At 42.0% G+C, this 13,001-nt stretch overlaps 1 protein-coding gene across 2 annotated transcripts in view; it reads right to left on the bottom strand.

The window, feature by feature from the left end:
* CFAP263 (cilia and flagella associated protein 263) overlaps window positions 1-12,733 on the bottom strand; it is a 31,136-nt gene extending 18,403 nt beyond the window's left edge. Inside the window, exons 1-5 of one of the 2 annotated variants that reach the window (XM_065920513.1) lie at window positions 12,591-12,733; window positions 9,268-9,394; window positions 8,020-8,181; window positions 2,744-2,899; window positions 1,890-1,970 (exon numbers count right to left, since the gene is read on the bottom strand). In XM_065920513.1, coding sequence (XP_065776585.1) covers window positions 1,890-1,970; window positions 2,744-2,899; window positions 8,020-8,181; window positions 9,268-9,394; window positions 12,591-12,691 — 627 coding nt within the window. In that variant the 5' untranslated portion in view covers window positions 12,692-12,733. Of the gene's footprint in view, window positions 1-1,889; window positions 1,971-2,743; window positions 2,900-8,019; window positions 8,182-9,267; window positions 9,395-12,536 lie in introns of both variants that reach the window. The other variant, XM_065920514.1, reaches the window with a different exon arrangement.
* Window positions 12,734-13,001: the final 268 nt, after the last annotated feature.

Below are 13,001 nucleotides of genomic sequence, written 5' to 3'. Positions count from 1 at the left end.
GGACCCCAGTGGTGTCATCTCTGGGTAGCAATGGCTTTTAGGTTTAAGGTCAGCCAACTGCGTCCCCTCTCATGCTTCTGGATGCCTGAGCTTGCAGGAAGCCCAGAGAACCAGGAACTCGGTATCAGGAGGCACATTCTTGAAAACGTGCTGGGGCCATGTTCTTTCTTCTGCTGAGCTCAGCTCTCCTTCGCTGACATCTCCACCCTGGCTCCACCCTAGGGAACCCCCAAGCGGTGTGTTCCTTTCCCGCAGCAGCCAGAGCACGTGGAGGCAGCAGCTACAGCCCTCGTGGGCGCCTGCTCCTTGGCCCCATGAGTCCCAGGTCCCCTGATGTGTTCTCGGTTACCTCTCCTATGTGACTCTAGTTTGCGGATTCCTCCAATTGTGGAGCTCTCCGTGAGACACGATGCTGCAGGTGGGGTTACTCAGAACATCAGAACAGAGGGCAGAGAGACCACCCCTTTGGGGGTGGGCATTGTGGAGTGCACCGTAGGCCACAGCATGGCCCCCAGCTGAACTGAATGTATCAGCTGCTCCATGACTAAGCCACCCAGGACCTGTGCAGGTATTTGGGGAGAATCAGAGTGAAGGATTTCTCATTTGTCCTTAGTTACCTCACGTGTTAAAGTTGCCCCCAACCTGTTGAACCTCTGGGATCCCAAGTCAATCAACCCACAGGCCCCAGACATTAATTCTCCTGCCTGACTCTGTCACTGTCAGCAGCCACCTCTGATGCACACGCCATCAGTGCCTGCATTGGAGTTAATGACAGAAATTCTGAGCCCAGAGAGGGGGGAACCATGTAACCACATTCGAGAGGCCCTGTGCCGTGTCTGCCTTTAATCAGGAGCCTTTTGGATCAGCTGTTCAAAGACTCAGCAAAATCACACTCCCCAAAAGGGTCAACAAGTATGTCATGAGGGGTTTTTTCAATATATAATTTTCTTTACTTATTTTTGGCTGTGCTGGGTCTTTGTTGTGGGGCTTTTCTCTAGTTGAGGCGAGCAGGGGCTACTCTCTAGTCGCAGTTTGAGGGCTTCTCATTGCAGAAGCTTCTCTTATTGTGGAGTGTGGGCTTGCACACGGGCTTCAGTAGTTTTGGCGCCTGGGCTCAGCAGCTGTGGTTCCCGGGCTCTAGAGCACAGGCTTAATAGCTGTGACTTAGTTGTTTTGCAGCATATGGAAGCTTAGTTACAGGACCAGGGATCGAACCTGTGTCTCTTGCACTGGCAGATGGATTCTTTACCACTGAGCCACCAGGGAAGCCCCATGAAGGTTTTTTAAATTCAAGCCAGCTCCATTACAGATTTATCAGCATGGAAACTGTATTAGTTTCCTATTGCTACCGTAACAAATGACCACAAATGCAGGGGTTTAAAACAACAGAAGTGTATTACACTTATGAGCTCATTACACTTACAGCTCATGAGGTCAGAAGTCCGAAACAGTTCTTTGGATTAAAACCAAGGAGTTGGCAGGGTGGCATCCCTTCTGGAGGCTCTAGAGGTGAATCTGTTTCCTTGCCATTACCAGCTTCTACAGGCAGTCTGCATCCTTCATTCACAATCCCTTCCTTCACTCTGATCTCTGCTTCTATTCCCACATCTTCTCTGTCTCTCACTCTCCTGCCTCCCTCTCCTAAGGACTCTTGTGATTACATTGGACCCACTCAGATACTCCAAGATATTCTCCCCATCTCAACATCCTTGATTTCATCACACCTGAATAATCTTTATGCCACGTAAAGTAACATAGTCACAGACTCCAGGAATTGGGACATGGACATCTTTGGAATTTGGGGACATGGACATCTTTGGGAGGATGTTGTTCTACCCACTACAGTAACCTTAAAAAAAAAAGAAAGAAAGAAAGACAAATCCACATACCTGCCTCAATTGTAAAAGCAACTTTTTCCTTTGGACTTTGAGCGAAACATTTTTCAAACGTAATTTATCCTTCATATTATCCTAAAAAATAAAAGCAAAGTTTAATCCATTGTCCTTCTTCTTCCCTATCGGCAGGTCTGCGAATGCAAAACTAAACTTTGAACCCTAACATACAGTCACTTATTTTTAACTCTTTGATGTCTACTCAAGCTGGTGTTGCTACGTTATCCTTGCTCGTGAGCAAGCAGCAGAGGAAACTGGGTCTGCTCTATACAAATTTTCTATTAGTTTTAAATTCAAGATAACTTGAGTATATTGTTGGATATAGGGGCCTTTCCTGACAAAATGATCTTATGATTCCTTGATCTATTATCCTCTTGGTAATTTACATAACTTTTTATTACATATAACATGTTAGGGTTAGTACCACTACCTATCTGCAGGATCCAAAGCTTGATACGCTACAAAATCTTTGAAAATAAAGGAATATTTCGTCTCATTCTTACACTAATGGAACTCAAAGAAATTAAGGTTTACTTGTCCTACACTACGTAGTCACCTGACTAAACAGGCTCACACTTTTCTCAAGAAAACTGCTGATCTTGAGACAAACAAGAAAATTAAAAGGAAGAAGCTGATCTAACTATGAATATCCATTCTGTCTGTTTGATTTTGGCTTTGATAAACTTGCATTTTAAGACACACAAGCTTTGAGGAACACAAAAAAATGTTCATATGTGGGCGACAGTTATGGTGGAAAAAATGGAGTGGGGCAGCCTCACGTGGACCACTTCTGTGTCATCGTTCTATGAAAGTATTCCCCTCTCTAAGCTCTAACCACCTTGCCAACTCACCCTCCGGCGATTCATGTCCTCAATGTACTTCATCACTTTCTGAGTGGCCAAAATACTCCCTTTCTTCTTGGATATGGTCTTTAGAATATCTTTTTCAAACTCATGCACTTCTCTCTGAACTTCGGTCCATCGAATTTCAGCTTCCTCGATGATGGCCTAGGGGAGTCAGTGCAAAGAGAAGACAGTTTTCAAAACTTTTCAAGGAGATTTCCATCTAAGGAAACCTAAGGTCTCAGGCCTATTTGGGGTCCCAATGCCTAACGTTTCTTCTTAGTCTTAGAAAGATATCCTGAAGATACAAATGGGACCATATGAACATTGTTATTAAAAAGCATGCCTCAAAAAAGTTACAGTATCTATATATATAAGGGCAAGAACAAACAAAAAAGGGCCACAAGTGTCTCCAGAAATATGTATTTCCATATCTGAAATGTTATTGATCATTAAAATTATAACACTAATATCTATCATATATCACCATATCATATATATGTGTATATGTCACACACACATGTATATATCATATATATTTTTTATATATATATGATATATGTATATATCATATATATATTTATATCATATATATTTTATATATTTTATATATCTCATATATATATATATATATATATATATTTATGGAAGGTTATATGCCAAAACAATAACCACAGCTGTATCTGGAAAGATGGACTAGGAGGGAGGCAGAGAAGTACTCTTACTATATACTTTTATAATTTGAAAAAAAATGTTATAACAAATCTATAAATTGATACAGAAAGACATTATTAAGTGAAAAATACAGTTCACAAAATAATATGATACCTTTTTATAAAGACATTCATACATACATAGGAAATCTAAACTCTAGGAGATAAATATAGGAACCAACAGTAATTACCTCTAGGTGGATGTTTTCAAATGTTTCTCTTTCAGCTTACCTGCATTTTAAATTTTGCTACAACAGAGATTGTCTTTAACTTAAAAAATGCAAACACACATACATACATTATTTTAAAGAATAAAATGAAAAAAAAAAAGAATAAAATGAGTAGTCACAGAACAAATCATCTTTGTTCAGGCTCTTTCACTGGGCTCCAAGGAACAAAAGCATCTTCCTTCGCTGGCCAGCATCTAGCCATAGCCTCCTCCCTCTGTATCAACTTCACAGGCCAGGATATCCATCCACCTTAAATGCTACTTTCTATACATTACTGGAATGCAAAAGTAGGAAGTCAAGAGATATATGGAGTAACAGGCAAATTTGGCCTTGGAGTACAGAATGAAGCAGGACAAAGGCTAACAGAGTTTTGCCAAGAGAATGCACTGGTCATAGCAAACACCCTCTTCCAACAACACAAGAGAAGACTCAACACATGGACATCACCAGATGGTCAATTCTGAAATCGAATTGATCGTATTCTTTGGAGCCAAAGATGGAAAAGCTCTATACAGTCAGCAAAAACAAGACCAGGAGCTGACTGCAGCTCAGATCAGGAACTCCTTATTGCCAAATTCAGACTTAAATTGAAGAAAGTAGGGAAAGCCACTAAACCATTCAGATATGACCTAAAACAAATCCCTTACGACTATACAGTAAAAGTGACTAGATTCAAGGGATTAGATCTGATAGACAGATCTAAGTGTCTGAAGAACTATGGATGGGGTTTGTGATATTGTATAGGAGGCAGTGATCAAGACCATCCCCAAAAAAAAGAAATGCAAAAAGGCAAAATGATTGTCTGAGGAGGCCTTACAAATAGCTGAGAAAAGAACAGAAGCAAAAGGCAAAGGAGAAAAGGAAAGATATACCCATTTGAATGCAGAGTTCCAAAGAATAGCAAGAAGAGATAAGAAAGCCTTCCTCCGTGATCAATGCAAAGAAATAGAGGAAAATAATAGAATGGTAAAAAATAGAGATCTCTTCAAGAGAATCAGAGATATCAAGGGAATATTTCATGAAAAGATGGGCTCAATAAAGGACAGAAACGGTATGGACCTAACAGAAGCAGAAGATATTAAGAAGAGGTGGCAAGAATACACAGAAGAACTGTACAAAAAAGATCTTCATGACCCAGATAACCACGATGATGTGCTCACTCACCTAGAGACAGACATCCTGGAATGCGAAATCAAGTGGGCCTTAGGAAGCATTACTACAAACAAAGCTAATGGAGGTGATGGAATTTCAGTTGAGCTATTTCAAATCCTATAAGATGATGCTGTGAAAGTTCTGCACTCAATATGCCAGCAAATTTGGAAAACTCAGCAGCGGTCACAAGATTGGAAAAGGTCAGTTTTCATTCCAATCCCAAAGAAAGGCAATGCCAAAGAATGCTCAAACTACTGCATAATTGCACTCATCTCACACACTAGTAAAGTAATGCTCAAAATTCTCCAAGGCAAGCTTCAACAGGACATGAACCACGAACTTCCAGATGTTCAAGCTGGATTTAGAAAAGGCAGAGGAACCAGAGATCAAATTGCCAACATCCGCTGGATCACTGAAAAAGCAAGAGAGTTCCAGAAAAACATCTACTTCTGCTTTATTGACTATGCCAAAGCCTTTGACTGTGTGGATCAGAATAAACTGGAAAATTCTGAAAGAGATGGCAATACCAGACCACCTGACCTGCCTCCTGAGAAATCTGTATGTAGGTCAGGAAGCAACACTTAGAACTGGACATGGAACAACAGACTGGTCCCAAATCAGGAAAGAGTATGTCAAGTCTGTATATTGTCACCCTGATTATTTAACTTATATGCAGAGTACATCATGAGAAATGTTGGACTGGATGAAGCACAGGCTAGAATCAAGATTGCTGGGAGAAATATCAATAACCTCAGATATGTAGATGACACCTTCCTTGGGGCAGAAAGTGAAGAAGAACTAAAAAGCCTCTTGATGAAAGTGAAAGAGGAGAGTGAAAAAGTTGGCTTAAAGCTCAACATTCAGAAAACTAAGATCATGGCATCCGGTCCCATCACTTCATGGCAAATAGGTGGGGAAACAGTGGAAACAGTAGCAGACTTTATTTTGGGGGGCTCCAAAATCACTGCAGATGGTGACTGCAGCCAGAAATTAAAAGATGCTTACTCCTTGGAAGAAAAGTTATGACCACCCTAGACAGCGTATAAAAAACAGAGACATTACTTTGCCAACAAAGGTCCGTCTAGTCAAAGGTATGGTTTTTCCAGTAGTCAAGTATGGATGTGAGAGTTGGACTATAAAGAAAGCTGAGGACTGAAGAATTGATGCTTTTGAACTGTGGTGTTGGAGAAGACTCTTGAGAATTCCTTAGACTGCAAGGAGATCTAACCAGGCAATCCTAAAGGAAATCAGTCCTGAATATTCATTGGAAAGACTGACGTTGAAGCTGAAATTCCAATACTTTGGCCACCTGATGTGAAGAACTGACTTAGTGGAAAAGAGCCTAATCCTGGGAAAGATTGAAGGCGAAAGGAGAAGGGGATGACAGAGGATGAGATGGCTGGATGGTGTCACCGACGCGATGGACGTGAGTTTGAGTAAGCTCTGGTAGTTGTTGATGGACAGGAAACCTGGCTTGCTGCAGTCCATGGGGTCACAAAGAGTCAGACATGACTGAGCGACTGGAATGAACTGATATATCACTCTCCTGCTCAGTTATCCTCACTGGGGTCCTGCTTTCTAAGACATCAGAGAGAAACCCCTCTGCCTACTTAACCCGATTTCCTAATACAGCCCCCAAAGCACCTTCTTCTCTAACCACACCAACCTCCTCAGGGTTATGAACTTGCTGTGAACATTCCCACCTCCACTTCCTTGTTCATGTCATTCACCTTACTCAGGGGGCCCTTGTTTTCCTATTCCTTAAACAAGTGCCGTCATTCTTCACATGTCAAGTCCTATGTCCAGGCCTACCTCCTCAATATGTCTTCTCTGACCACTCTAACCCACACCATGATGTTTAATCACACAATCCAGCATGTGAGGATAGTGATACCACATCCTGAGCTCTTTAACATGTTAGAATTCAATGCAGCATGTTGGGAAAGAGAAAGGAGGAGAGAGGGGAAAGGGCAGGAGAGGTTTATGCCATAGAGATGGTTATATCAATGGAGACATGAGTTCACTATCTGTGCCTTTTGAGGAAATGAATATGATGCCTCCATTAGAAATGGAAAAAATTTAGAAATAGAATAGAAACATCTATTTTTTTCATACAAGATGGCTATCAAATGCAAGCCAGCAACTTCATCCTATTGGCAATCAAATGAACAGTGATGTTTCTTCCCTGTTGGAAAACTGACCACCTTGGTCTCCCATATGGCGTGAACTATGGTCATGGATGTAGCCCATGGAGGGTGACAAGGGATTTTTCACCCAACTCACTGACTTAAACCTCAAGCCCCATATATCATTAAGGAATTATTTTGAATTTTTAAGAACATTTATGGTTGAATGGCATCACTGACTCAATGGATATGAGTTTGGGTAGACTCCGGGAGTTGGTGATGGACAGGGAGGCCTGGAGTGCTGTGGTTCATGGGGTCGCAAAGAGTCAGACACGACTGGGCAACTGAACTGAATTGAACTGATAGTTATTGATTATGGGGTTTTTTTAAAGAATCCATATCTTAGAGACACATATTGAAATATCTACAGATAAACAGTATCTGTAAGATTCCCTTCATAATAGCCCAGTGGCCAATTATGAGTGGGAAGTTGGTAGGGATACGGAGGGAACAAGAGCAGCCACATGTTGATGACTGCTATGTGTGGATATTGAGTGAATAAGGGCTCACTGTGCTAGCTTCTCTACATTTGTGTATTTTGAAATTTTTCATTTAAAGAGTTTAAAAATTTTTTTGATTTTATTTATTTTTAGTTGTGCTGGATCTTTGTTGCTACATGAGGGCTCTCCCTAGTTGCCACGAGCAGAGGCTTCTCTCTGGCTTCTCTTGGAGCACAGGCTCTGGGGCCCTAGGACTTCAGTAGTTGTGACACAGGGGCTTAGCTGCCCTGTGGCCCATGGAATCTTCCCAGACTAGGAGTCAAACCTGTGTCCCCTGCATCAGAAAGAAGATTCTTAACCACTGGAATACCAGGGAAGACCAAAAAGTTTAAAATTGGATATCCCCTCAAGCAAGTGGTAAGTTCCTTAAAGGTAGGTCCTCAGTTTATTTTATCCAAGTCGGGTTTCTCTCAAAGCACCAACAATCATATGAACGTACTAAAGATACTTCTTGCCGAGGCAGAAGCAGGGAGCCCAAGGAGGATGGCCCACTGGAAGGCCTACCTCGTGATGCTGTAGGTCGCGCTCAGCGTTCGCTCTCATGTGCCTGATCTCATCCTTTGTGTCTTCCAGCTCCTTTTGCACAAGTTCGAATTTTTGGTCCACACTGAGGCCCATCACACGTTCCATGCCCATGCGGGACTTGGATTTACGCCTGCTTCGTAACTGTAACATAAGCAGTACAAAGCCATTGTCAAGTAGGAGGAACTGGTAAGAAAGCAACCCAAGGTGGGTATCAAAAGGACCACTCGAACATGCTAGAAATCACTCTGCATGATGGCCAGAGTGAACCAGCTCCACGATAAATGATGCTGGACACTGGGCCCGAGGTGATGTTCATTTCACAAGTCAACCTAAGGCACTGTGCCAAATATTTCAAAGGTCTATGCTTGACAGTGAACTGAAAATAAGTAAGGGGAAGTGTCTTGAGCATGGGGAAACCCTGAACTATAGTAAATTGCTATAGACTAGCAATCAAATCAGTGTCAGGGAAAGCCTGGAGCTCAGTGCTTCCCAAGCCGGATGTAGAAGAGAAAATGCACTGGAGGCCATTGTTTTCAGCAAAAAACAGACAAAAATGTTGGATTTCCTAGGCATTGACATGGTTGGATGGCATCATCAACTCAACAGACATGATTTTGAGCAAACTCTGGGAGATAGTGAAGGACAGGGAAGCCTGGCGTGCTGCATTCCATGGGGTCGCAGAGAGTCAGACATGACTAATTGAACAGCGACAACAGGGCATTGAAGTCTAAGGTCAGAAGCAGGTGACCCAGGAAACGTGTGGACCTGAAGATGGCATTGTTTGATCCTCAAAAGGTAGACCCTCTCCAATACTATGTTTTTTGAGTCAGCTTCCCTTTTTATTTTTAATGGAGTATAATTGTTTATAATGTTGTGTTAATTTCTGCTGTACAATGAAGTAAATCAGCTATGTGTATATATATATCCCCTCCCTCTCGGGCTTCCCTCTCACCCTTTCCACCCACCCCTCCAGTTCACCACAGAGCACTGGGCTGAGTCCCTGTGATATAAGCAGATTCCTGCTGGCAACCTATTTCACACATGGTAGTATATACATGTCACTCCTAATCTAAAGAGAAACCTTGGAAGGAAAAGAGTCAAACTTAGAACAGGGGGAAAGTCATATGCCACTTGGCCAAGAAGGGCACAGCAAAGGCAGATAACAAATGGTATGTGCATCTAAAGGGGCAAAGAGCTTTAAAGAATTCTTAGATCTCCCTTGCATACCTGTGCAATTTCTGCTCCTGTTATTTTGACTTCTGATAATCGTGGAGGTCGCTGGTCCCTGGGCTCCAGTTTATTATAATATTTTTCAAACATCTCTGTCTCAGTTTTGAGAGCAGAGTTTCCATAGCTGCAAAACAGAGGGTGCCCTTGAGCAAGTTCCACCAAAAGGAGTTTAAATCCCAAGTACCTAGTATTTAACACTTACTAGCTTTGTATGACCTTGTAAGATACTTAGCCTTTTGGTGTCTCGCTTTCCTCTGTAAAATGGGAATAATAGCACCTATCTCTGAGGGTTGTGATAAGGAAAGCAAAGACTTTGGGACAGTGCCTGGCACACAGTAAATGCTATTTATGTATTCTATATACTTTTTTAATATACATCTAATGAGCCATAAAGTTCAGAGCACTAGGATTACAGGCACACATTGGGGATATAATGGATTCAGTTCCAAACAACTTCGATCAAGCAAATAGTGCAATAAAGTGAGGCACATGAATTTTTTGTTTTTTTGGTGCATTAGAATTATGTTTACATTATTATGTAGTCTACTAAGTGTGCATGCCATTATGTCTAAAAAAGTACATACTTTAATTAACAATGCTTTATTGCTAAAAAACACTAACCATCATCTGAGCCTTCAGCAGGTCATAATCTTTGCAATAGTAGCATCAAAAACCAGTGACCACAAATCACCATAACAAATATAATAATATAAAGAAAAAGCTTGAAATAGTTCAAAAATCACGGAAATGTGACAGAGACACAAAATGAGCAAATATTGTTGGAAAAAAATGGCATCAATATTCTTGTTCAATGCAGAGTTGCCACAAACCTTTGTTTTGTAAAAACCACAATGTCTGCAAGGTACAATAAAGCAAAATGCAATAAAATGAGATAGGCTTATATACTGAAAATTGGTACAAGTTTCATCCTCAAATATCTTCTAACCCATCTGTGAAATTCCTTCTGAATTAATACTGGATTTTTTATCTTAAAATTTTATTTATTCTTGGTTGCACTGGGTCTTTGTTGCTGCAAACAGGCTTTCCCTAGTTGCAGCAAGAGGCTTCTCTCCAGTTGTGCCTGGGCTTCTCACTGCGGTGGCTTCTCCTGTTGCAAAGCACAGGCTCTAGGCGCACAGACTTCAGTAGTTGTGGCTCTTGGGCTCTTGAGCACAGGCTCAGTAGTTGTGGCACATGGCTTAATTGCTCCGTGGCATGCAGAATCTTCCCAGACCAGGGATCAAAACTGTGTCCCCTGCATTGGCAGGCATATTCTTAACCACTGGACCACCAGGGAAGTCCACTACAGAATTCTTGAAGTTACACACATCCACAATCTTTAGAGGTTTACTTTGGTTTGTATTTCTCAGTTCTTTTATTTCCAGTCACTCAATGGATGAAGTATTCACTAGATGTCTACCATAAAAGGTGGGAAAGCTTTGAACAGATGGTTTTTAAACATTAGAGATGACAAACCTAGTTTATCCTGTATATGCCAAGATTGTGACCCTTTCAACTTATATAACATACCCATATGTTACATATGAGTGTATAGGGTTTCCCTAATGGCTCAGCTGGTAAAGAATTTGCCTGCAATGTGGGAGACCTGGGTTCGATCCCTGGGTTGGGAAGATGCCCTGGAGAAGGAAAAGGCTACCCACTCCAGTATTCTGGCCTGGAGAATATAGTCTATGGGGTCTATATCATCCATGGGGTCGCAAGGAGTTGGACATGACTGAGCAACTTTCACTTTCATGTAATACATCAGTGGTAAAGAACCCATATGCCAGTGCAGGAAATGCGAGTTCAATTCCTGGGTGGAGAAGATCCTCTGGGGAAGGGAATGGCAACTCTCTCTAGTAGTCTTGCCTGGGAAATTCCCTATGGACTGTAGGGTCACAAAGAGTCGGACACGACTGAAGCGACTTAGTATGCACTCATGGACTATAGCCCGCCAGGCTCCTTCTGTTCCATGGGGTCACAAAAGAAGTCGGACACAACTTATCGACTGAACAGCAACAATATAATACACATGTATGTATGTACATGTATATATAAGAGAGAGAACAGCTTTGATATTTTCATATGTTATTGAGCTGAACATCTGTTTACTGTGCTGAAAATCCTGTTTGGCTGAATTTTAATATTAGTGGGAAAGATTCAACAGAAAAGCCTGATACATCAAAGCATCTTTCTTTTTCAGCAGATGTCATGTTCCCAGTGTAGGCTGTGGAGTTGCACCAGAGTCTTTGTTTTAATTAATTTTTTATTGGAATACAGTTGATTTACAAAGTTGTGTTAGTTTCTGCTTACAGCAAAGTCAGTTTCACATATACATATATCCGTTCTTTTTTATTCTATTCTCATATAGGTCATTACAGAGCATTGAATAGATTTCTCTGTGCTATACAGTAGCTTCTTATTAGTTATGAAGTTTATATATAATAGTGTGATCTAAGTCTTAATCTTAGCTCTACCACTGACTGGCTGTGTGACTGTACGAAAGTGACTTAACTTCTGTGTCTGTTTCCTCACTAACTTACTAGGGTTATTTTGTCATTATATTAGGTCATATGTGCAAAATACTTGGTACATAATAAGCACTCAAAATTGTAGCTATTTTAGTAATAATACTTCAATTCTGAACTAAACTATTTATAAACATTTTGCAGTAACAGCTATTCAGCTGCCAGGCCAGGATGTTCTATGTGAAACCAGTCAGTTGTACAACTAACCTCAATTACCTCAGAGAATCTTGACATCCAATTTACTTGCTATAGTAGATATTAAAACAGACTGCTAAAAATATAGAAAATTTGGTTAGCTCTTCTTTGCTGTCCACTTCTATGCTTATACTCTGGCTTAGGTATCTTGCTTCACACTAAAAGTATCTCAATAGCCTCCCTTCTATCTGCTTCCACCTTAATTTTATTATAGAATCTTAGAACTGGAAAGGGACTTAGAGTTTACCTGGTCCAAGCTGTCATCGCCCAATAGAGAAGTGGCCAAGCACACAGCGTGGCACCAGGCAGACCCACCAGGCTGAAGCTCTAGCTTCACCAATTACCCTCTAGGCTTCGCATCTCTGTCTCCATCAGTGGCTTGTTAGTGCCCTGAAGGTGGAGACACGGGAATAAAAAGCAAAGGTAGGCGCCTTTCCCACCTTTATTTTATTTATTTATTTATTTTTGGTGGGGGGGGTGGGGGAAGGTCTCAGTTTCCTCAGCGTTCAGCGTGGACTTGGAGTATCTCCGTGCTGGACCAACCTCGGAGCCCACACGCTGAGTAGGGACCACCCTCAGAATCCGGCGGGCGGGTACCTGAGCTCTTCCACCATCCCGCACAGCTGGAAAACAGGCAGATCGCTCTCGTCGTGGGCCTGTGTCTCCGAGGCAGAAGTCTCAGAGTCGTCGTCCGTCATCACTGCCGAAGCTACCCTGGTCAATACCGAGTGTGGCCAAGAGCTCCGGGGACCGGCGACCGCGTCACTCGGGCTGCGACCAAGCAGTGCGTTGCCAGGGCGACCTGACGCGGTAGTGGAGGGGCGGGGCTTCCGGAGGCCCAGTCCAGCGCTCTGGCCAGCCCAGCGCCGACCAATGGGAGATCGCTGGCCTTGGACTAGATACCTAGGCGCATTTGCTGTTTACTTTTTCAACAGTATTCTTAAAACGATGATAATGACAGCTGTTTGCTCAGCAGTTACTAATGCCCTTGGCACCATGTTGAGCATA

Source organism: Muntiacus reevesi, chromosome 2, assembly GCF_963930625.1.
Source record: "Muntiacus reevesi chromosome 2, mMunRee1.1, whole genome shotgun sequence".
Taxonomy (NCBI): Eukaryota; Metazoa; Chordata; class Mammalia; order Artiodactyla; family Cervidae; genus Muntiacus; species Muntiacus reevesi.
This window is presented reverse-complemented; position numbering and strand designations above follow the sequence as displayed.